Genomic DNA, 25,028 nt, shown 5'->3' on the forward strand with positions numbered 1-25,028 from the left:
AAGAGCATGGCAGTCTCGCTCACCAATCTGGATGCTGTCATCATATGATTTCACATGCATTATATTACTGATGCCACGTCGGATAACTGTCATGTCTCCACCGTCTGTTTTCCTGACTCGAACAATAGCACCCAGTCTCCAGTCAGTAAAAAACACATAGTCTAAAAAGAAATATGAGTGATGAGTAGTTTTGTCACAACTCATTTATAAATCACTTGAAAACATACAGTAGGTTCGTAATGCTTCTTGCAAATGTGAGAAGCTTCTCCCATAAATATGTGTAATATGTTTCTGTACTCATTTTCCATGACTTATCACTCTCTAAAAAGGACTCTTACAGAGGCTATATATTCAGTAATATTAGGGTCCATATTCAGGCAAACATGTATGGAGTATTGAGATGGAATTTAATACCAATTATGTTTAGATTTCCATGGGTGAAAATATAAATTTAAAACCATCAGGATTCTCTCAGAGAGCATTAGAGGGTGCCTCATAAGTCTGAGTTCTTATCCCACCTGAAGTTCTAACCTGATCAGTGGTGGCAAGGCAATTCTTAACTATGTGAAGTCTCATTTTCCTGGAAAAATTAAAGCAATGGACAAGTGTTTCTAAGCTCCCCTCCAGGTCAAAAATTTCATATTCCCAGTCTTAATGAGAATATTTTTTAAATTTTTACTAAAATTTTTAATAAAAAACTGTTGAAAAAGAAAAGTACAGATCTAGTCCAAAAAGAAGCTTTCAGTATGTTTGGGGCTTAATAAAATTAACCACAGAAGTGTGCCTACACCTACAACCACGTTAATGTTCCATGAAGCTCAAAATAGTAAAACTAATGTAAGATTCTTGACATCAGAAATTTAGTAATATTCACTTTACACTAGCTGCCAAAGCAGAGAAGTTCCTAACAGAAAGAACTAAGTCAAAGTGGATTTTCTCTTTTAACTGACCAAAAATTCCAAATAACCAGACAACTGAGATGTCACAAATTTTATCATTAGACTAGTTTTGTTTATCACTGGTCTAATCAATAACTCATAAGTCCCTGGACGCACTAAATGTATCTAGACTGACTGGCAATCTCAGTAACACCGCTCACAAAGGTATTTTACTTCATTTAAATGGACAAGGAATCCACTAAACGTTTTAGTCCTGTGTGGTGTGACAGTCAAGCAAATCCAGCCATGGTTAGAAAGATGCATGATTCCCATGGTGTCACACGACAGAAGAAATTTCCATAAGATATTCCCAGTGAAGGGCAGAAGAGTTGGAAAAAACTGTTAGTATTGATTGAGAATGCTGTGTTTCATGGTTTTGCACTCAGATTTTTTTCATACTGATGAAACCAAAAGGCAGTGAAACTACATTTTTATTCAATACCAGAACATTCCAGCAAAAAGCAGATAAAATGTAACATTTTTTATAGTATTCCTGTGTGACAGCACATAGCTTGTAACTGATGTCATTATTGAAAAGGGAGTGAGTGCTCGGGGGGATGAATATAATTGACTCATCAAAAATCTCATAAAAGCATTTCTTAAATATTTTTAAATACCTTACACTCCTCCACAGATAAACAGACAGCAGGATGAAATATGTAACATATTTACTAGGTATTTATTCCACATTATGTGTGTGTGATAAAGTCTTTGATTTATTGTCAGTGTCTTGTTTCGTTTTTGTTTTTTGGGTTTTTTTTTCAGCACTGTGGTAATCATTCAGAGTAGGAAGTGTCAGCCATGGACACGACTAACATTATTGGTAAAGCCTTTGGTGGTTCACAATAGGGCACTCTGTCTAACTGGACTAATTATGGTTTGTCAGGCAAAACTGGAGTAGATTTTCGTTTCTCCTCACCAGCCACCTATTTTATGGGGGGAAGCTACATTCTCGTTCCCAATAACTCTAATCAAACAGCATGCCTGCACTCAAGAGGGGAGCTGAGAGGAGGAAAACTGATACATCAGTGTGACCACTGTGGGGGGAGTTTTCCGGAATTCCATGCTTCCAGAAATCTTTACTAGTAGCATCCAATAATTTGACAGGGGGGCTACATTTTGCTTTATTTTTCATAAGCTATATATTGACATTTCTATAAAACAGAGGTAATATGACTAAAAACCTTCAGTCATGCAGTGAGTATACGGCTGATGAATACATACAATAGTTTTTCCACAAAAACTCTGAAGAGTTTTTACAAACATCAAAGAACAAAATCCTACAATAGTTGCTACAAATAGGTCTTGCTGTTTTACTTCTGAAAATAATGAAGACTGTAATTTACTATTTCTTTGTTTAATATTTATCTAACCAAGTACTTGGTATGTTAGACTGTATAATATGTGTATCCTAGGAAGTGCTATACCCATACAAATCATCAATATTATTATCTATAAGTATCTAAAACAAAAAAAATACACTCTAAAAGTAAAATATTTAGTCAACAAACGAAGTAATTTGACAATACATAATACTACCATTTTAATTTCTGTATTCTAAAGTAAGATTTACCAGAAATGTGAGATTGCCAAATGAAGATGAGACCACTACTACAACTTGCAAAGTATAAAAACAGCACACACTTTTCTTGCTTCATACCTTGAAAGACGGTAAGTCCAAATGGGTGTGTCATCTGCTGTATATGGCCCAGGGCTCTTCTGTCTAAACCATCAAAGGTACTGTGCTCAATTTTATCAAATAAGGCATCTACCCAGTACAATCGTAAAGCACTAAAATAACAAAATGTTTAGTTAATTCTTATCCAGAAACTAACAAATCACCCTTTATAATGAGGGCATTCAACAAGAGTATGTTCAGTTGACACACTTATTAAGTGAAGTTCCAACAACTTAATTATACTCGTTAAAAATGGAACAGTTTTATGCCACCAAGAAAGATACAGCTATTTTTATGAAGTGATTTTCAATTAAATGTTTTAGAAAACTTGAAATATCATCTATAAGTTAGAAATTTTGTTTTGCTACCTGTTAAATAAACTAGAAAAACATTGGTAGCTAATCTATGTTTGAAAGGTTAAATGCATTCCTTATTCTTTTTTCTCCTATAAACTGCTTTGGCATTTCATATCTGCAAGCTTATTTACCCTGTTACTTTTCTTATATTCCTAAATTGAGCATCAATTTTTTAAGAACTATATCTTATACTCCAAAAATCCTCCCAGGGTGAACACAGAAAAATACAAGGTCTGTCCAGAAAAATTCCAGCCATTGTTAATCTAACAAGAACAGTTTTGCAACATCCATGTAACCTGGCAGCCAAGGAGAGTGGACTGGAATGCACATGCATGAACACTGACAACTTCACTGTACTAGTCAGTGGGGGTGGTGGACACCATGGAGTGAGCATATGGACTGTGTACCCATGGCATTCAAAATGACTCAATGAGTAGAGCAATGAATCTGCATCAAATTTTGCATTAAGCTTAAACATTCCCCCACGGAAACTATTCAGATTATTCAGAAGGCTGCAGCTATCAGCAGCTAGTGATTGGCAGCTTCATCATGACAACATGCCCACTCTTGCAGTTTTTTGACAAAACATCAAATCACCCAGGTAATTCAGCCCCACTACAGCCCCGATTTGGTACCCTGTGACTTCTGGCTTTTCCCAAAACTAAAATCACCTTTGAAAGGGAAGAAATTTCAGGCCATCCATGAGATTCAGGGAAATATGATGGGGCAGCTGATGGCAACTGGGAGAACTGTCTGAGGTCCTAAGGTGCCTCCTTTGAAGGGGACTGAGGCATCATTGTTCTATGTAAAATGTTTCTTGTATCTTATATCTTCTTCAATAAATGCCTCTATTTTTTCACAGTGCATGGCTGGATACCTTCTGGACAGACCTCATATACATTTGACTAATTGACACCAAGGATTCCCTAACCTCGAGATGCTCCCTCTAGCACTTACACATGACCTCCGCTTCATCGAACCCCTCTCCTACTTCTCATGGGGTTTCAGCATTTTCCCCTCCATACTTTCTTCAAGATTGTATCATTCTGCTTCCTTTAGCAATATCCTCAGAATATTCACGAATGCATTAGTTTTTGTTCCAGTAGAAACTGGCTGACTGTGTTTGTGTTTTTATGTTCTCACAGTGTTGCACATCCTTCTCCCATTGCCCATCAATGATGGAAAAATACCTAAACACCTGAGGACAAGCAGCACCAGTTTCCTCATTCCATCATATTTTCACGTATTACTTCATATGGGCCCCTCAGTAAATGGGAATGCATTAATTCAGGATGATTTCTACTCACCCCCAATCAATAGCCAATCCATTGGGCCATCCAAGAGTAGTGTTTACTATAGGCAAAAGATTAGATCCATCACCCCATGCTCTCAGAATTTTAGCAGGACGGAACCAATCAGTAAAGAATATATACCTAGAAAAAGAGGTAATAAATCCAAGGTATTAACACTGGGACATACTACATGACTTAGAGAGATTTAGCACAAACCCAGATTCTCCGGGGACTTGCTGCAAATAATTTTATTTTCTTTATATGCTACTGGGCTTGCACAGAGGAAATGGGGGGGGGGGGGGGAGGACCGGATCTGCTTATCTAATTCTTAATTAAAGATTCAGTTTTCAATATATAACTAAATCCACAAGTGCAAATGCTATTAAATGGACATCCAAAGCAGAGAGCCACTGTGCCAGACTTAGGACCTAAAACTACTGTCACCAAGCAGATTCTTTAAAAAGAAACAATTCAGGTTACATTTTAAATAGTCCATGTTGTTCAACTATGAACAAGAAAACAGATTTTAATCTCCTATTTGTCTTTGGATTAAACATCCTTGATCCACTACGTCACTCTTCAGTCATCTTCCACAAGGAATTAATAAATTTGTAGGGCAGCATCTCACCCCTGATGAAGAATGCGTCTTAATCAACAATGTAACTCTTAAGGACTATCTTACCTAAGGTATCTCTTTTAATCTGAGTGGCAAAAAGATAAGTCAGGGGGAGGGGAAGAGGGGACTTTTAACTAAAATTAGTCTTTTCTGAAATGTGACTTCATAATATTTTAAATGAAGAAGTCATTAGGAAAGGAATTTAATGGCTTTTCAAAACCAAATGCCAAAGATTTAGTTCAATATAAACTCGTTTAAAAATCAACACTTCAGCTCTCCATAGGGCAATAAAATTCCCAATCAATATCAGTTTTAAAATGTTTCTTATATTTATTTCAAAAGGAGAAAATTAAAATATGAAATGAATACTCTAGAGACAATCTACAGAGTTGTTAGACACACAGGCTTTCTAGTCAAACATCTGGAATTTGACTACTAACTGTTGCTTTAAAAGTGTGGGTCCTTGGGCAAGCTACTTCACCTCTCTGAGCCTCAGTTCATTATCTCTAAAACAGGTACTCTATATACCCCATTCACAAACTAGCTTTTGGATTAGGTGAGATTATACATGTATAGTGCTTACTCTATGTCCTCAGTGAACCAGGTTTTAGTGAATTATCAGTCTTTTTTTTTTTAATTGTTCCATTCAAATACAACTCCTACCCACTTAGCTCCAACTTGTTCTAAACAAACATATTAACTATTAAACGTATTTAAATAAGAAAGATAAGAATCTAAAGGGAATAGTGTGAACTGTTCTGTCTTCTGTAGTCCAACACAACAAATTATGAAATGGTTAAACATGAAACTTTGTCTGTTATCTGAGACATTTTATTCTGAAAACCAGTGCTGATCAAGTAAGTTTCACTAAGCTGCCTATCAATACATTAGAGCAGGGAAAACATGGGAGCCTTTTCTGATAGTTCTGCTGCATGTTCATTCCTTCCCCAATGAACCTGCATTACATTAGCAGGTTCTCTGCAATTGTGGAAACACACACACACACACACACACACACACACTCTCTCTCTCTCTCTCTCTCTCTCTCTCTCTCTCTCTCTCTCTTCTGTGAAAACTGGGAAAGCAGAAAGTAAGAAGAAAGTTTTTTCAAGGAGATGAATGATTACTTAAGCTTATGCTAAAAGGATAAAATTTAAGGTGACACCAACTTATAGAGTCAATCTTATATTTGCTGAACTTGCCAGATCCCTATGGCATCACTTTTCAGTAACTTACATGCAGTTTTCAAGCTCTCAAAAAACCTGGACACACTTACCCAGCAATAGGATGAACTACGATTGATCGTGGGTTATTTAAATTCTGGACTATTTCACGTCTCGATTTATCAGCTAGCCTCATGACACTGACGCTCCTATAAGAAAGGTCTGTCCAATAGAGATTCTTTGAAATCCAGTCAAAAGTCAAACTTTCAACACTTTCCACCCTGTTAGCTGTGAGAATTTCTCTTCCTGTAAGTTAAAATATGGACATAGTTTAAATGAAGCATATTTTATAAGACATACATTTTCCTACTACTGCATATTTAAATTATGTCAGAATTAGAGCACATTTCAGTATCATTCAAAATTCCTTTTTTTAAAAAACTGTAAACTACTGAGCAACAATATGAGACGCACCTAGAATCTATCCATTCCCAAAAGTTTAGATCTCAAAGAATAGGTATGATTTCGATAAAACAGAAGCAGGAGAAGTATGGCCTGGATTTACTCCCTTGTTCAAGGAAAAAAAAATCCTCATTGCAAGAACATCTGAAGAGGAGATACCTGAGTTCACATGCTCACACACACCACCCACAGACAGCTCTGATAAACTGACGCTGCCAGGTACGACTGGGGGATATCTCTGAGCTATGACCGCCCAACCCTCTCGTCAACAGTATTTCATAGCCACAAAGTTGCCAAGTTTGGAAAAGACCAGTGAAGATACCAGAAAGGAACTCAGAACTAGATGCAGGAGAGAAAAGACCACTCTCCTCTTCATGAAATTTTTATACCTATTCCCTTCTTTTTCCTTTCTTCAACAAAGAAATTCTGAATCAGTGTAAGCAATCACACCTCTATCTTTCAAAATAAGAAAACAATCCTTGCACTTTTTCCATTCATGTATGCAGAAAATTGTACCAAGAAAATTCCACCAGAGCAGATATTTAGAAAATTGCTAATAGTATTACTAATAATAGCTTATATTGAGCACTTACTTTGAGCAGGAGCTGGCTCACATACTATTTTATAGATGAAAAAAGCTGAGTCATAGGGAAGAGAAGCACCTTGAAAGAAGTGTGGACACTGTCTTCAAGATATTTATAATGAAGTGGGAGCGAGAGGGAGAGGCGATTAATCCAAGACACAAAAATAAAACAGTAATGGGTGTTGTGATGAAGACGTGCGCAGGATGGTGCGAGAACAGTCCCTGAATGGAGCACAGGGCAAGGTGGAGGTGTGGAGAAGTTTCCCACGGGAAGAGGTGAATTGGGGATGGAAAGCAAATACGTGGGGCAGGGGAAGGAGGAGAGAGAAAGAGATTGATTGACAACTTCACCGGTCCCAGAGCACGGCCGGAGGTTAATGAGTTAATGAAAGAGGCTAAAAGAAGAGGAGAAGTTAGAACCACCAGATTTCTGGCAGGGAATGGGGGGGGGGGGGGGGGAAAGGTGAAGTGGTCATGTTCCTTAGGCAGGGGGTCTGTAAGAAACGGGATAAAGGCGTCCATTTAGACGGAGTAGTCTTCAGGTGTTTGTGGGGTGTCCAGGTAGGATATATAATAGGCAGTCGACTTCATAAGTCTGAACCTCAGAAAGATCGGATGGATGTGTTTATCAGCACCTGCAAGAAGCCTTCCTGGGCCTTCCCCTCATACCCCAGGTTAGGAGCATTTGCAAAAAAATACATCATAGTTATGTAGAAAACTAAGTAAATGAAGAGGAGACAATTGTGGACTCCAGAAAAAGAAACTGTTCAAGAAATATCATCATCGAATACTATTTGACTTAGCAGTGAACATTAACATTTATATCATATTAATAATATAAATAGCTACCATAAACTTAATCAAAAATTGCAATCTATCTTTTTAAGGAGGCTGAGGGAAATGTAAAAGAACTAAATCCTCATCTATAGCAAGGAAGGAAATGTTTAAAATGACAAGACATAGTAGTTTAAACAAAGTATTAATACTTAGAAACATGGAGGCAAATAACAAAAGTGCTAAAAGACTGGCAAGCAATTACCTATGAAGAGCAAGTCTGGGTTGGAGGAAGGATGGAACAGGGTAATACAGTTTTTCATTAATAACAACTATAAAAATAGCTAATATTTACTGAATATTTATTATTTTCCAAACTTTATTCTAGGTGTTTTACATGTATTAGCCTAAAATTTTCTCAGTAACCTTGTAAGATACGCAGTACCTCCATTATTATTTCTATTTTACAGATTTAGGAAACTGAGGTATAAAGAAATTAAGTACCTTCAAGATTAAGTAACTTGGAAATGCAAGAAGCCAGGATTCAAAACTCAGCTGTTTAGCTCCTGAGCTGGCCCTCTTAGTCACTATGTTATATTGGATACCTTTTTTTTTTTCCAAACGACAGGGTTGAGAAATCAAAGTACTGGATCATGCCATCATTGAATGAAGGACCCAACAGTAAACTGTGACTGAATATAATTTATCTTTTGGTGATGATTATGAAAGTTTTGACAGAATTCCCATCAAAATTGTATAGTAAATCCATATTTATATAATTCTTTTTTAAAAAAAACTATTATTATTCCAAGCCCAGAATTTAGGTAAGCCTTGCATCCCTAAAGAGAAGAGGTCCCCCTGGATCAATATGGCTGCTTGTATGTGAGGGAACAGCCTCCAGTCAATTAACCCATTAACTGCTTTCATACACTTGACACTCCTTTATGGAGTGTCAGCTTCTTTCACGTTCATATTTGCCATTGTTCAAATGCACCATCATTTGTAATTGTGAAAATAAAAGTATTCGTTTAAACTTAATTCATAAGGAAAGCTGCCGGAGTCCCGCTCCAGCGACCTTCAGGGTCCCACTGGAATGGCCGGCGTCGGCGCAGTGAAAGGATGAGGGGTCGGGTATGGAGCTGGGGGCAGTCTGTCTGCCGCACGCAGGCAGTCCTTTATTTATAGTCGGACATTACATAAGTTGTGGTTAAGTACTAACATAAATCAGACATTGGTTCTTTCAGTTTCCCTCACCACATAGTCATGGGGTTTTAACGTCCCACTTATTTTTACCTCTATGCTGAACTTTATTTCTATTACTCTGAGTCTATATTTCTAACCAAGCATTGAAGTCCTAAAGCGGACACTGCTGAGACATACTCCGCGAAGGTGATTTGCGGAAGCCTTGCCGAAGTCCTGCCGTGACCCCCCTGTCTGGCACATTTTCACTCATAATTTCTGATATAATACCAGCACCCTATTTCTTTATAATACTTATTTAATTGTTTCCTAACAGTATTCCTAGATTCCTTTATTCTATAACACTGGCGGGGGCGGGGCCAAGGCCTGCCAAGGCCTCTAGGAAGCTCTATTCCTGCCACCTCGCACGTTTTCCATTTTTCCCTACCGTTCTTTCTCCCTCCATGTATGCCCCCGTGTAAGGCAATGGTTCCACAGTGGTTTCAGGCACCCACATTTACATTCCCCATTTCCCCCGGGCTTTATTTATCCTACTGCTTCCCGTGTTTCCTCCCCACCTGGGGGCTGCCCGATAGCCCACGGGCTTGGGTGATTTTGTGGCTTATAGGAGGACCTGCCATTCCTGCCCTCTGATTTTCTTACAGACTTCTTTACATAGGGTACAGGGCTTAGTGGTCAATTCCTTTTTTTTTTTTCCCTGTCCTATCTGTCTCATTCCCTGGAATTCCTGCAGCACCATACAAAGGGGCTGTTCTATGAGCAATCAGGCACACCCCCGAGAGGGGGATTATAACCATAAGTAAACAGGAAAGTCCCAAGAGTCGAGCTTCTGGACATCTGCCTTTCGATTGTCCATGTCGCTCTGCGACCTTGTCAGACAGCAAGGCTAGGTCGGCTCCTGGCAGAAAGCAATAGATTTCTTTTCCTGAACTAAAAGTCTTCAGTAAAGGATCCTGCTTAAGAACTGAATGCAAAGTTTGACTAAGCAAATTACATACATTAGCACTATTATTCAAAACAAACAAAACACACAAAAAATTTCGAAGCCCTCTCTCACCTGTGCCATTGATCTTTTGTTTATAAATCATGTCTACTGATGTATCTGAAAAAAAGAGAGTTTTCTCCTGGGCATCAAAATCAATTCCAACAAAGAAAGAAGGATTTCCTGTCACTGGAACTATGACATCTTCCTGGGTGGAGGCAGTGGCTGGGATCCCCCGAACAGCTACTTCCGATGAAAAGATCAGGAACTGCTTCAGAGCTACAGGAAGAACACAGTGCAGTCAGCCACACGGCCTGGTGCCTGCCCTCCTACATTCCACAGAAACTACTTACACATCCACAAAGCACATTTCATAATTCTAAAAGACACAAAAATAAATCTGTAGAGAATATAGGTGGAAATAATAGGAGGGAGGGGAAAAGATAAGCTGCGATAAAGGCCACACAAGTATTAACACTCTTCTCTCTGAGAAATTTGTCACTGATTTATTTATATAAAAGATGGTATCCATGTTTAGTTTCTAAAGCAGTATTAACTGAACTCATACTAATCTCATCAAAATTCTAGGATAAGATCGACTTTTGTATAGAGAATCCTACCTCAGTTTTTGAGGTATAACGACCAGCAAAAGAGAAGAACTAACAGCAACAAGGTAAATTATTTAGAAAGAAATAAAGGAGGGAAAGAAGAGAAAGGAGAGGATAAATGTAGAAAATAGGAAAGAAAGAGTAATATTTAAAATCAAAGGAGAGAGTAACAGTATGCCGAGAAATCAGAAAGAGAAAAACGAAGGATCTACATATCTGAGACATAGAAAAAATTACAGAAGGAGCTAAAAACAAGAATATTAGACAATAATAGTTGGAAACACATGGTTTTTTAAATAAGGGTGATTTTTATCTGAATGTGGGATTACTTACAAAGTAAACAAATTTGTCTGGATTAAAATAAGAGAACTCATATACTAAGCCAGAGCAGCACCATCTGGGCAGCAAGGATTTATCAAAAGCATAACAAGGAGTGTTGTCGAAGTGAAAATAAAAGAAATCAATGTTGTCAGAATGTATCAGCTGAGGCACAGGCAGTAGCCCAATTATGAGTAGGTGTGTAGGTAACCAAAGAGGAAGAAAGGAAGTTTTTAAGGTAAGAACGAGACCCAGATTAAAGAAGCAGATATAAAGAGAAAATTTTAACTGAAAAGAAAAAAACTAGATGAGGAAATGACCCACCCCAATAAAGCCAGCTGGGGTCAAGATGTGATTACCTAACTCCAAGTGGCACACACAGGAGCCTAGCAGAGGTGAATAAACGTGATGTGAAGTGCTTCCCATGAGAGTTAAGGCTGGTGTCTAAACTGGAGAAGATATATATAGCAGAAAAAGAACTCAAAATGAAATCCTATGAAATTTCAAAAGCCTAGTTCAAAAGACAAAGATTTCAGGAAGGAGCCCAAGAGGAAAGGGAGCTCAGGAAACCATAGCTGTGGATGAAGGCAAGTCCCAAGAGACAGAAAGTTACTTCTTTAAACACAGCTCTGTGTATTAGGGGAGCGGTGCCAACTGAGGAAGATGCCCGATGCGCTACAGAAAAGTGAGAAAGTATGACTGGGAGCTGGCACAGTCCAAAAGCAGCATATACCCCTACGCCACCTTGTGGAAAGACACTCCAAAACCAATCTCTTACCAACACAGTGGCGGCCATCCACATCCAGGTTAAAGCCAAATGTGCATTTGCAGCGGTAACCCAAGCCACCATTGTCTGTTCTGTGGCTGAGGACACAGACCTGTTCACAGCCCCCGTTGTTATTTCCACATGGGTTGCTAGCTGGAGGGGAAAATGCACAGGGGGAAATCTCAGTTAGAAAGGTGTAATTACCCAGACACGTGAAGCCACTTTTGAGCCCTGTAGGTGAAATGGAATAACGCGTGTAAAATTTGGAGACATCACTACGGGTTGCTGCTATACACAACCACCTCTAGAGATGCGCTGGGCCTCTCAGTTTCATTACTTCTCTCCCAATTACTCTCAAACGGGTGGTGGCAAAAAACAAGATTCCTACAAATGGATAGTTTGGGGGGTTCTTTTCCCCAATGATTGTGTCTGCTAGCCTCAGTGATTAGAAAATGACTGCCCCCCAAAAAACCAGGAAGTGCTATTTTACCATTCATAAGATATAAATATAACTCATTGGATGCTTACTCTGTTAGTGAACCAATTTACAATCAATGACTCTAAGAGATAAGTCGTAGTAACCCAATCCTACATAGAGGAAATCAAGTCTCTAAAGAAAAAACATCTTGCCCAAGATTATTCGGTGGCCAACCAGCTATAGTAATTCAGATCTGACTCCAAAACCCTACCAGACCGCAACACAAATCCATTTATACTTCCGAAAATCACTCTCAAAACATAGTGACTCTGGAAGTTCACTGTACATAATGTTGCCACAGCTAAAAAATGTTTTATGTGCCTTTGAAATTGCCTTCTTGGCCTTTGACGTATTATTTAAAATAGTCTTTTTTACCATCTCAGGTGGATTGATTTGAAGAAGCAACAGCCAGACATCATTCTGAGGCAAAATAATAGAAATAATTTGGATAATAAAATTGGGTAATTTTTTTTTATTATCAAGGGCTCATAAACAGACTATTCCAAATAGAGAGTTCCAAAATATTTTCAGATACACTATATATTTTCATATAAAGTATGCATTTTCCCAGGATGACTACATTGAAGGATATTCATCTGATTGTTTTAATTCTAGTGGATGGTTTCTTTAAAAAATAAATAAATAAATAACAATCTAATTATAGTATTTCTCCATCAGCAAGGTGGGATCAAAATGTGATTATCTGACTCTAAGTGGCAAGAATGGTGGATTAGGAGAGATCAGAGACCCATCACTTAACACAAGAGTTTTAAAATGAAATCTGTCATTCTCTGAATATTAAGCTTTCTACCGTCATAGGTTAGTTTTTCATATTTCTTTTCTTTGATGTACAAATACAGAAAAGATCTGCATATCGTCCAGGTAGTAATGTCAATTTAAAACCATAAAACACAAACAAAACTTACTATAAAATAAGACTAAACAGTGTTTAAATAAAAATATTTCTTTTTCTAAATAAGTAACCAGCCAGAGTCAGTCACCAAACCCAATTTGCTTATGACAGGCCTAATGCAAACCAAAGAACAGGTGTCTTAAATGTACAATAGAGAAGAAAAAAAATGGCTCTGAAAGTCCCTAAAATGAACACTTAGGCCTATCATTATCTTCCTCTGGGCCTCAGTTTTCTCAACCGTAATATCAGAGGATAGTTACAAGGTTTCTCTTAGTAGAGTCAAGATAGATAGTTTGGTTTGGCTTGTTTCCTGCTATATCCCCTGCTATATAGACAGAATCTGGCACATCACAGGTGACAATAAACATCTGTTAAATTAATCTCTAAGTTCCCTATAGATTTAACTCTGAAATATGTCAATTTCTCCAGAATGTTCATGCTCTGCCAGTTTCAGAAGATTTAACTCTCTAGATGACCCTTCGTGTATTTGAGAAGGTCACCAAATCTCTGTGCGATCCCTCATCCTTCACTTCCATAGTTTTGAGAAAACCTTTCTATCAAAGCCAGTACCAAATGAGATCTCCATTGTTGTGGGGCTTACCATAGGGCTGCCTGAGCGAGTGGTAAACAGTCACTCCAAAGGGCCTCAGGGAAGACTGGTAGTACACTTGGGGGTTGGTCTCTGTGAACTTGTTTGCCTTCATTACAGCCATCTTGGTCCAATCAGTAAAGAACACGCTGTCTTCAAACAAGCTTATTCCAAAAGGGTGAGGAATGAGTGAGCCTCCATGAAGCACTGTCTTCCTGTTACAAAAGATAAATAGCACGGTTTTTTGTTTGCTTTGCCTTGTTTTGATTAAAGGTGAAAATAGTTCCAGTAAATGCATAAAAAGCTAAAAAATTTCTTGTTACAAATATAGAATTTATAAATAAAATACATATATTTCCATGTACATTGGATAGAAGGATTTTCATGCATTGTGGAAAAGACCCTTGAAACCGGTCCTTGTCCTAGCTTGTTTTAGATATTTTTAAAGAAATTACCATTTTCTCACCTCCTCTTCATTCTCTTAAGCTTGCCTGATACATAAAAGGCCTAAGATGTGACATGTCATTTTAAAATCCATAGATGAAAGTGTGTAACAAGGGATTGAAAGTCTGGTAGAGGATGCCTTCAACATGAACTTCACACTGGACCACTGACCATTTCTCAGCAATTAGGGTACAGGACAGTGAGTGGTAAAGTTCGACCCGCAGCAAACACACAGAGCATGTTCCTAATGTCACTCTAGCGAAAGCAAAAAAAGCAGTGTTGTGCCACTTTTATGGCTCTGCTTGATGAAACTGTCAGGTGATATCTACTTGTGGTAGAAGCACTGTGCCCAGAGCTACTTACATGGGAAGAAAACATAAGTGAAAGGTACCAAGCAAGGGCAAGAAATCAGTGTCCACCATGGCTAAATCTACATAAAGGATAACTCAGGCCATATTTGAAAAGTGAGGTGGAAAACAACGCATGAGGAAAAACTCATTCTCTTTTTCCTTTTGGCATAATAGGAAGCCTTCTAAGAAAAATCTTAGCATCCCCTGAAAACTGAAAAGCACTCAATAGAGCTCAGTGAAGATATCAACACTGGAAACACTATCAGAGGAAAAAAGAAAACTAAGAAACCTAAGGTGACAAGTTAGCTCACTCTTTAAAACATTCAATAATGATATGGTACGTTAAGATTAGAGAATAGTTTTCTTTTTCAGTTAGCAAATTCCAGATCCCTGAATGCCACCTGCTGGCAAAGCAAGGGGCAATAACTTCATGATTTCAGCTCTACATGTGAGATTTATTATGTCTTTGATGTTTCTTCACAGCCAGCAAACCAAATCTTTCTGAAACTCTATTAATTTTTATCTTTTATGTTTTAGTTTAACCTTGGCATAAAAATATCTGGACTGTATAATATAATCCCTATGGAAAAGAAAAATTAGGATATTTTTCAATTGTTTTTATATGACATATCAGGTAAACTAATTTTTTTTCATTAAATTAATTCATATTCTCACTGTAGGAACCAGTTTCAGGGATAAGAAGTCATAGCCTTATTACTTTATTTAACCAAGGCTGTTCTAAGAGTATTAAAATCCCATGGCAAACTCTGATACTATCCTTACAAAAGAGATAAAGGAGAAAACAAAACTATGTCTTCATTGAGAAGACAATAAAATCAAGTCATCTGAAAATGTAACTGGCCAGTTTATTTGCTGAATGCACTGAGTAATTTTTCTTGGTCAAAATTTTAAAACCACTTTTGAAAATATCAAAAGGAAAGGACATAAAATAGTTAACAACTTAAGTTAGCTTTAATCAGACTAAGAAGATGAAGAAAGAAATATGCCATATTCCACATTCAAATATACTGTTTAACTATCTTTGAAGTATATCAGGTAAAAATATGAGCCAAAATTTCTCTTTGAAATTTGAAACATATAAGGGCAGAGTAAAATCCAATTAATTTCCACCAGAAAATGTTAATAAATAATAAAGCATTTATTTATTGAGGGAAAGTTAGAAAGCTAAAAGACAAAGTTATCTTTAGAAACAAACCATAAGGGACCCAGAGTAAAATGTGCCAGGGTATAGATGGACTCAGGAATTAGTGAAAATAATGTGCTTTATCCTGAGAGTGGAAGAGGGGTTGGGAAGAGAAATCAAAGAACAAAATGTTCTAGGTAATATTTAATGGCTGTTAGTATGGAACACAAGAAAAGTTAACAAAACTCAGAGCAGGTCACCATGCAAATGTCAACACAAATGTCATTCAAGCTAATGATGTCAACCAAAAAAACAGTATTTTAATTCTAGCTCTTTGATATCCCTTTCCATAAACCTGACGCACTTTCCCCAAAGTCATAAAGTTATAAAAAAATACTTCTTACCTTTGAGTCCCATCGTAAGTTACCGTTTCAATGTAGTCAAATCGGGAGTCAACCCAGTAAACACGCTTTGATAAGATGTCCAGAGTTATCCCACCAGGCCATCCCAGCTTGGTTTTTACCAAATCTTTACGGTTGGTACCATCCATGAAAGCCCTTTCCACCGTAGGCCCCCCAAAAATGCTCTCCAAATCTGAGAAAAATAAGTAACTATAAAAGAAAAACAAAAGATGAAAGAGTCTGTTATTTTACAAGTTTACCTGGAAATATTTGTTTTGTAAGGATCAATGGAAATTTCCTCTACCTGATTAGAGAGCTATAGGGGTATAAAATAACAGAGAAGTTAAAAAATATTAAAAATCAAAGACCAAGAAGGCCAATCAGGAGAGGCAACAACACCAAATGGCAACTATTAAAATGTACTAATATGGCAGCTCGAAAATTTATATCCACCCTCACCCCTCCTCCCTGGCTCTTTCACATCACTTTTTCACATTTAAAAATAGCTATTGAGCCTATTGAGCCATTTCCCTCCTTAATTCCCCATTCTAAGGCATGGTCTAGAGAACATATCCATGTTCAAGGAAGGACAGTTGATACCATGAAGTAGAAATGAATAATCACCATTCACCAACACTTTAGTAGCCTAAAGTTCATTCAAGGGTCCCAAGACTCAACTGGGAAAACTGAAGAGAGAGCTAAGTGTTTTCAAATGTGGAGATCAGGAAAATTTCAATTTACACCAGGAGAAAAGCATTAGTCTTGCTGGCTTGATTCACACTGAACAACCTATAATGCGGTATTAACATTGGCATCTCAACCCTAGTCTGTAACAAGAAAACACTAAAAAGGACAGTTCATGCTAATTCACGCTAGAGTGGTGATCTTAATAACAGTGAAACAAAAGTAATGTTTGTTGTAACAATATTATTAGATTGAGTGAGAACAGAGTCCAATCTCTCAGCCAGGTGAATATGGCAAACACTAAGAATGAAATTATACCCCAAAACATCACATATTTTTAGTATATCAGTGTGTTTTTGGATTACATATCCTCAAGTGAGACTATATTTAGCCAATTCCTTTAAAGCTTCTGTGAACAAAAGCATGGGTTCTAGAGCACAGAGCCGAAAAGAAATCAGAATTAACCTTCAATTAATCCAATGGATGTTTTATGTGTGGGGAAAGAGATAAAACTCCAAAAACACTTGAATCATTATGTTTTCACACCACTTACCCAACAGTTGGGTCCACGGCAATTCCCCGGGGATGCCCCAAGTCTTCAGTTATAAGGACAACCCGCTGACTTCCATCCAAATTGGCCATATCTATGCGGTTGACCTTGGTCTCCACCACATAAAGTTTATTATTAACCCAGTCCACAGCCAGATTCTCTGGATCATCAATTGAAACATTGAGAACTTCTTGGATATTTAAACCATTAATGCCAACTGAAAAAACCTGAAAGAAAAACCCAAATTATTATATTTCTTAAAAATTTTATGCAACTTAATTGAATCAGAATTTTATTAATGGTACAGGAAATGTAAGAGGGAGAAGTAAAATTCAATAATTCTTTTGGAGTCTCTAAAATTTATGTTTTAAAAATCACCACTGCATTATTCAAAGTTGAAGTTAAAACCATCACATTTTCCATATAAGACAGTATAATGAAAATTTGGCTGTTAGACAAAATAATGTCAATATTTGTTATCCAATCCACAATTATGATTCCATTTAGAAGATGCAGGTAAAATCTGATTTTTATCATACGGGAAAGCAGAGTATTTTTTACATTTTAAATGATCAAGTTTCAAAAATTACTACCAAATATCTATCCAGTTTTGAAAGAATGTCTACTATTTCTTTTAATTAGGCTTTTGGACTCCATTTCGAATAAAATTAAAAGTTGCTCAAGGCTAATCCATATAATAGACTGCTTTGTTTAATGGGTCCCATGTAATAGTATAGCATGGAAAAGGTGCTGATTAACATAAAATATCTCAAGGGCCTTTTTTGTTAGAAAACAAAGGAACTTTTCCCTTTACTCCCCCCAAAGTGAAAAGCTATCAACACTTTGTGCTTGGGGTTCTATCAGCTCCCAAGCTACCCTCCTGAAATTTCTATTTACCTTATCTAGCACAGTGTCAGTCCAAAAGACTCTTTGTAGGTGATAGTGAAAATCCACACCCACAGCCACTCCACGATTTTGAGACTCTACCAAGACCAAAAAGGATCTTCCATGAATGTCACCAATTAGCAAATCTCGACCATCAGAGAAGATAACAGAGGCCTCACCAGCTAAGTATGAAAAAGGAAGGCATTATTACTCCTTCAAATGAGCAAAGATGATGAAATAACTTACAAATGACATGTTTTTCTGCTTTTTCAAATACGTTCTTCTACATTTTCTTACTTTATTTTAAAGTGAACTTCTGAGGCAGACATAAAGGTGTCATTGTACTCATTTTATAGATGGGCAAACTGAGGCACAAAGATGCTTAATGAAGTATCCAAAGTCGCTGTAAATTAGGAAGACAGTCTGCCAAGAATTCAAGTGTCCTGACTGCTGCTAGTCCAATGCACTTTCCATGACACTAGGGGAATACATTGGGTATTTTTCAAGAATCCTTGAAGAAATGGGCACTTTATCCCGGGTGCAACTTTAGACGGTGTAAAACACAGAATGCATTTTAAAGATTCCTGGGCAGGAAATCACTCTGTGAAAAACATGGCAATGGTGGATCCAAACCTGCTATACCTGTTATACCCACAAGCATGCAAAATGAATTAACATTATCCATGGCAGTCCTGTGTGCAATAGCAATGGAAAACAAACACAAAAACTCATAAACATAGACAGCAGAATGGTGGTTACCAGAGAGTAGGCAGAAAAGGGTAAAGGGGGTCAAATATATGGTGACAGAAGATGATTTGACTTTGGGTGGTGGGCACAACAATTAATATGCAGCTCATGTATCATAGAAATGTATACTTGAAGCCTATAAAGTTTTATTAATCAATGTCACCCCAGTAAGTTATATTTTAAATAATGCTTTCTGCTTAAAAAGAAGGAATGATGTCAAAGTCCATCAGTAGGGGGCTAGTTAAATAAATTATGTATATCCAAAAAATGGATGATGTCACTATTATGCCACTATTAGAATGAGAAAGAGCTCTCTGCATTGATACAGAAAGCTCTTAAAAAGTCTATTATGCTCATTAGCAAGATGCAGAACTGTGTGTAGCTTTCTAATATATATATATATATATGTAAAAATAGGGTTAAATACCAACATTTGTATATTCTTATATATGCATTTAACAATCTCTAGCATTAAAATATCCATGGGAGAGTGGAAGTGGATACTGGGCAAAGGGAAACAGATGGAGAAGATATTTTATTATTTATTTTAATTACATCTTATAATTTAAAAATTTGGAATATATGGGTATATTATCTATTCAAAAATAAATTTAATTCTTAAAAACCAGCTGTACCTACAAGTTCATAAACAGCAAAACAGGTATCTCTACACAAAATCAACTAGAAAATGGGCTATTCATCAATCATGTGAGCAGATAAATAAGTTTCAGAAAGCTACCAAAGGCACTTTGAAATCAAGTGGGGAAAAAAACTGGAAAAGATAGTAAAGTTGAAATCTTCTTACACAGAAATCCTTGTTGACAAAAATGCTTTGGGGTGGCCTAGCCATCTTTTCTTTTTTAAAAGATTTTCCCCCTAGTTTTTCTCTGCTACAATACTCTAGATTGATTCTAATAAAACTCCCAGGAAGAGGGCATTCTCACAAACTGTAATCCAAATTTAGCAAGCCCATTTTGAACCACCCCTAGATTGTGCATAAACAATACCAAAATTATTTCAATAGATACTTGTCACCTATGGTGTCATAGGTAAACGAGTTATAGGATAAATATTCAAGTGGGTCGCCTGTAGGCATAAAATTTATTCCATAATTAAATGTGGTAGATGACATAATAGCCCAAGCCCAACGTGAACAACCAACCAATAAAAAAACTATTAATAATGACCGTCATTGTTCACATATTAATCCATAATCAAAGTGTGAAATTCGCATTGACACATTCTTCCAGCAGCAGGGATCCCTCCAGATTCATGATGACTAATTCTGTCATTTGCATAAATGCTGGTATTTCTTCCATCACCTGCTCTGAAAGGAGAATGTTAGTCATAAGTTTACTACTTAGGGATTCAAGTGCCCTTAATTTACTCACAGGACGTATTGGCTTTGCAATGCCGCCCATGCTCCAAGATGTACCCTTCCGCACAGTGGCACTGGTGATGGCCAATTCGGTCTTCACACATCTGGTCACAAACTCCCCATACCTGACAATCATCAAAATCTGCCACATGGAAAATAAATATTTTTAATCAGGTTTGCCAACATTTCTTGGGTACCCTCTGAAAAACATCTTGGACAAGCTATACAAGAATATGGCGATGACCCTGTCTAAATAAACACCCTCTGAAGGTAGCACAGATTCTAGTCATACAACAAAAAATAGGAATTCAAAACAGACATCTTCCTAGTAGGGAAAACCCAAGAGCATTTAAACACATTTTTAAAAATCTACATGAAAGATGACGATACAGAAGAAGCACAACGTTGCTTCAATTCATAGCCCTATGGTATTGCATTTCATTTCTTAAGGTTGGTTTATAAAATATCTGAATTTTCATGCAAACGCTTCCCTTTAAAACTATGCTTTACAATATAGCATAGTAGGGTAGCTAGAGGGTAGCCACTAGCCCTCTGGAGCTTCTTAGATTTATATTTAGATTAGCTAAAATGAACTAAAAGTAATAATTCAATTTCTCAGTCACCCCTGCAACATTTCAAGTGCCCTGTGGCCACAGGTGATTAGTGTTAGATAAAGGAGAGCACAGATATAGGACATTTCCATCTTCACTGAAGTTTGATTGGACAGTGTTACTTCAGGACAAAGTAACAACTGCCTTATAGCCAGCCCCTCAATAAGACACAAACCTGTGATTTCAATAAACTATTTGGAAAGGTCTATTTACCCAGCTACCTTCCTTCTGATGTCAAAAAAATCATAATCAAAATAAATTAAAATGAAAAATATCTTCTCTTCTGCTTAATTATTAACATATTACTCATTCACTTAATAAGCATTTATTGTGTGTTCACTACATGATAAAACTCTGTTCAATGCCATACTGTCCCAGAATGCTACTGTGTAAAAAAGCAATTCAATATAATTGACCTATAAACAATAGAATATGGAGATGGGGAACAACATGAGATAAAGAGCCTTTCTTCAAAACTGGAAATCATAAAGGGTGCAGAAATTGCCCTATAGTTGGTAGACTGGCATCAAATAAATATTTCACCTGACCCTCCACGTTCACATCCGTTCTTCACCCTCCCTCACCCTGCTCCCTTGCCGGGAAGGGTGACCGCCATGACCTATACCAACAGGGTTCCTGTGCCCTTGCGCTTCAGAAAATTCTCCAGTAAATTAGAATTCCTGAAACTGCTATACTCTAAGGTCTAGGATCCTCCAGATTTCTAGAATCTAGTTATATTTGCAGCAAATGTCAGAGTTGTGAACTGAATTCTACCATCCCTGCTGGTGGCCCACCATCTGGTGACTCTTTAACCAGAAAGCTCAAGAAAGTCATGGGAATAAGCTAATGGTTTTACTTTTCCCACATATAACAACATGGGCCAGGATATTTTTCTTTCCAAAGATTGTAACTAAAAAAAAAAAAAAAAAAATTGTTCCTATTTGGAAAGATAAAAGGGCATGTGAGTCTAAATAAAAAGCCCACATTGGTCCATCTCTTCTGTGCCCTCACCTCAGCGCTGGGAAAACAGCATCTGAGGCTTCGCCAAAGTAGGAGTAAAGTACAGGACATTCGCCCTCAAACTTCCAGAATGTCCTGACCTCATTTTTAATGCAAAACCAATGAGACTATGCTTAAGGGTCTGGAGGCACCTGGGAGCAGGTAAACGGAAGAAAAGCAAAGGTAGACAAGCCATAACTAGTAATCTGTTGGTGCCAATGACCCTCCTATCACTTAGGCTACAAATGCTTTAAAGGTTAGAATCATGTCACTTTTAGTGACTGAATAAAACTATATTCTCCATTTGGAGAAAAATAAAAGCTAATTAATATCCATAGTCAATTAAACTGAAAACAAGAAAGTAGGCTTGTTTTCATGAGCGCAGGAAAGGTAGCAGAAACTAAGTATATAAAACACTAAAACACTGCTTTACAATATCGACCTCCCACCCTCTTACTTGTACTTTCCTTTTTATTCTTTGTCCCCTCCAACTAACAAATACTGCTTTGAAAATAATTTTAAAAATCCGTTTTTAGTTTAGACTCTCTGGACACTCTCTGATCCATCTGGCTATGTGAAATCCCACCATGCTGAATGACCTTCCAGCCCTAACTCTACACCACGATGTCATCCCCTCAACAAACAGCATGTCCTGTCAATTGGAGACAATAACCCCGTAAACTGCTTCAGCATGCCGCCAGGTCAAGACTACCAGCAGCAGATAAACGGTAGAAAGACACAAGATTTCGTGTCGGGATTATTCAATTTTATTCTTGATTATCACTGAGGCATTCTCTGGGGAGCCATGTCTAAGGTGACAAATGTCGCATAGGTTTCCAACACCTGATGCCTCTGTAATGGGTCAGCCATGCAGACGATGACAGATATACAGAGAGTATTTGTTGAAGTGAAATGCTTGAAAGAGCAAACCAAAGCAGTTCTCTTAAAAGCTCAGCTGAAATAAGTGTAACTGGTCTTATAATGTCATGCACTGAAACTAATGAGTTCTTTTTACAAAGGGAACAAAATATAGTCTTCTTTGTAATAAATGTTAACCCAGATTCAAAATTCAGGGGCAACGAATGCATTCTGGAAGGAAAAGGAAGGTCACAGAAAAGATCTCTGCAGGTGACAGGGGTCTCACATTCACAAAGGCCCTTCAGTGTAGACTTCTGAGCTAATCTTCAAATGAGGTTATCTGTAATAAAGTCCCAGGCACATACTGAAAGAATTGAAAGATGTTCGCCATGAAACTTGAAACCAGTGTCCCAGTATCAGACCACGCTATTCCCAGCGTGCTATGAACTGAAGGCTTTCTATAAAATCCTGAAATTATCTTGTGCAAAATATTGCAATTTTTTGTATTACATTCATTAATAGGCTCAGTGTAAGAACTTTGCTATGACAGTTTTTCATTTCTTAATGGCTTCAAAAAAAAAAATTGAAGTGGCCTAGACCTCTGGTGTATGAGACACCCTAAATACTTGGAAATATAACCCAAAGCTCATCACAGACTTAGATATCAGGGGAAGATATTGAAAAATGTGCTCTCTGAACCCCAGGGTGAGGAAAATTCAGAAAGGCCAAATGGGCTGTGGGGATCCCAAGACTGAACTAAGGATTCTGAAAGAGTAAATCACTTTCAATGAAAACCTGTAAGGCCTAGCAAGTTCCAACTCCTCTCTGGGGGTTGAAAAAGGAAAACTAGAGAAAACCTGATGTAACACTGAGAATGTGGCTTCTGGTATTTCTGTTGGGATTCCTTTCCTACTAAGAGAAGGGGGCAATGCCTGGACCACTAAAAGACTGGAAATCGGATTGGCAGCTGGGTGGCAGTCAAGGGGCTGGAGAAGCCTGACATTTGCCGAAGACGAAGGAGCAGCCTCACACTCACAGAAGAGCTGCCCCCACGGCAATGCCCAGGAGCACAGGCAGGCGTTCCAAAGGCAGTGAGCCGCCCAAAGGAGGACATGCATGTGAAGATTTTTACGTTTCTTAAATGCATCCCTAGTATGATGATGATAATGATAAAACACAAAAAGCTTCTGCAATCTTATTTAATGCCAGTTGTAGATCATAATGTTTTATTTATAAAATGCTTTGAAATTATTTGAAACTTGGGGGCTTTTGTAAATAATTCAGAGTTCTCTAAGTCTTCGGGATGTCTCAAGCTGATTTACAAAAAGCACTAAATCTAAGTGTCATGTTGAATATAGGAGTAATCAGACCATGGTCCCGGATATCAGAAACCTAAAATTACCACTTTGAACACCACAAGGACAACCTCAATTGGATTGTTTACCGGACAAAAAGTCCCGTGTTCCTTGGCATGTGACAGGTAAGTCAGCCCCACTGTTACAGTTTTCATTAACACTGGGAATACTTTCTCAAGAATTCCAAGTTTAATTTGTTAAACCAGAGTTCATTTCTGGCATTAAAAGTTTTTCTGGTTATGAGTAGTTATTAAGATCAACCATAATTACAAAAGTATAATTAAATTGGAAGCCAAGAACTGAGACTAAAGACCGAATAACTTCATTGGGCTTACCCAAAGTCAATCTTTTTGGCCAAATTATGTTAATATTTTAGAAGATATTTCAAAAGAGACACTTTTATAAAAGTATTTCTTATGTACGCCATATTTGTTTTAATCCAGAAAGTCCTGTAGAAGCTCAAATTTCTAAGAAATATCAAAAGAACATAAGTGTCCTGGGAAAAGTCATGTTTAGTGAGTCACTTCCATCGCCTTCCAGGTGCTTTTTCCAACACCAGCAAAAACAAAGCTTTTTGTAGAACCTCTGTGGTCACTTTCTGCTACTACATTTGTTGTTCACATATCAAAAATTAGAAAAAAAGAAAAAAATCAGGGCATTAAAAATTCAAGTTTAAATCCTAAAAAACCTAAAAATCAGTGCTACTTGGCCATGTCTAATTCTTCCATCATAAGCCCCCATCCTAATCGCAGTGGGATGCAGTGCTGGCTCTCACCACATTCAAAAATTTCCTGGTGGAAGAAAGCATTCTTATACTCCAGATAGGGCAGATGTGGAAAACATTTGGTGCACTGGTGCCTAGTTCAACACCAGCCATCAGCTGGCAGCAACATGGTAGAGTTTGTC

At 37.5% G+C, this 25,028-nt stretch overlaps 1 protein-coding gene across 1 annotated transcript in view; it reads right to left on the reverse strand.

The window, feature by feature from the left end:
• LRP2 (LDL receptor related protein 2) overlaps positions 1 to 25,028 on the reverse strand; it is a 195,359-nt gene that overhangs the window by 107,249 nt on the left and 63,082 nt on the right. The window contains exons 10-20 of the mRNA XM_054562744.1: positions 20,313 to 20,441; positions 18,187 to 18,356; positions 17,293 to 17,516; positions 16,059 to 16,265; positions 13,729 to 13,931; positions 11,749 to 11,889; positions 10,120 to 10,323; positions 6,157 to 6,349; positions 4,280 to 4,405; positions 2,599 to 2,729; positions 24 to 161 (exon numbers count right to left, since the gene is read on the reverse strand). Of these exons, the coding sequence (XP_054418719.1) occupies positions 24 to 161; positions 2,599 to 2,729; positions 4,280 to 4,405; positions 6,157 to 6,349; positions 10,120 to 10,323; positions 11,749 to 11,889; positions 13,729 to 13,931; positions 16,059 to 16,265; positions 17,293 to 17,516; positions 18,187 to 18,356; positions 20,313 to 20,441 (1,866 nt within the window). The remainder of the gene's footprint in view (positions 1 to 23; positions 162 to 2,598; positions 2,730 to 4,279; positions 4,406 to 6,156; positions 6,350 to 10,119; positions 10,324 to 11,748; positions 11,890 to 13,728; positions 13,932 to 16,058; positions 16,266 to 17,292; positions 17,517 to 18,186; positions 18,357 to 20,312; positions 20,442 to 25,028) is intronic.

This window comes from Pteronotus mesoamericanus, unplaced genomic scaffold (assembly GCF_021234165.1).
Source record: "Pteronotus mesoamericanus isolate MK-2021 breed Mesoamerican mustached bat unplaced genomic scaffold, CSHL_Meso_final scaffold_651, whole genome shotgun sequence".
Lineage (NCBI taxonomy): Eukaryota > Metazoa > Chordata > Mammalia > Chiroptera > Mormoopidae > Pteronotus > Pteronotus mesoamericanus.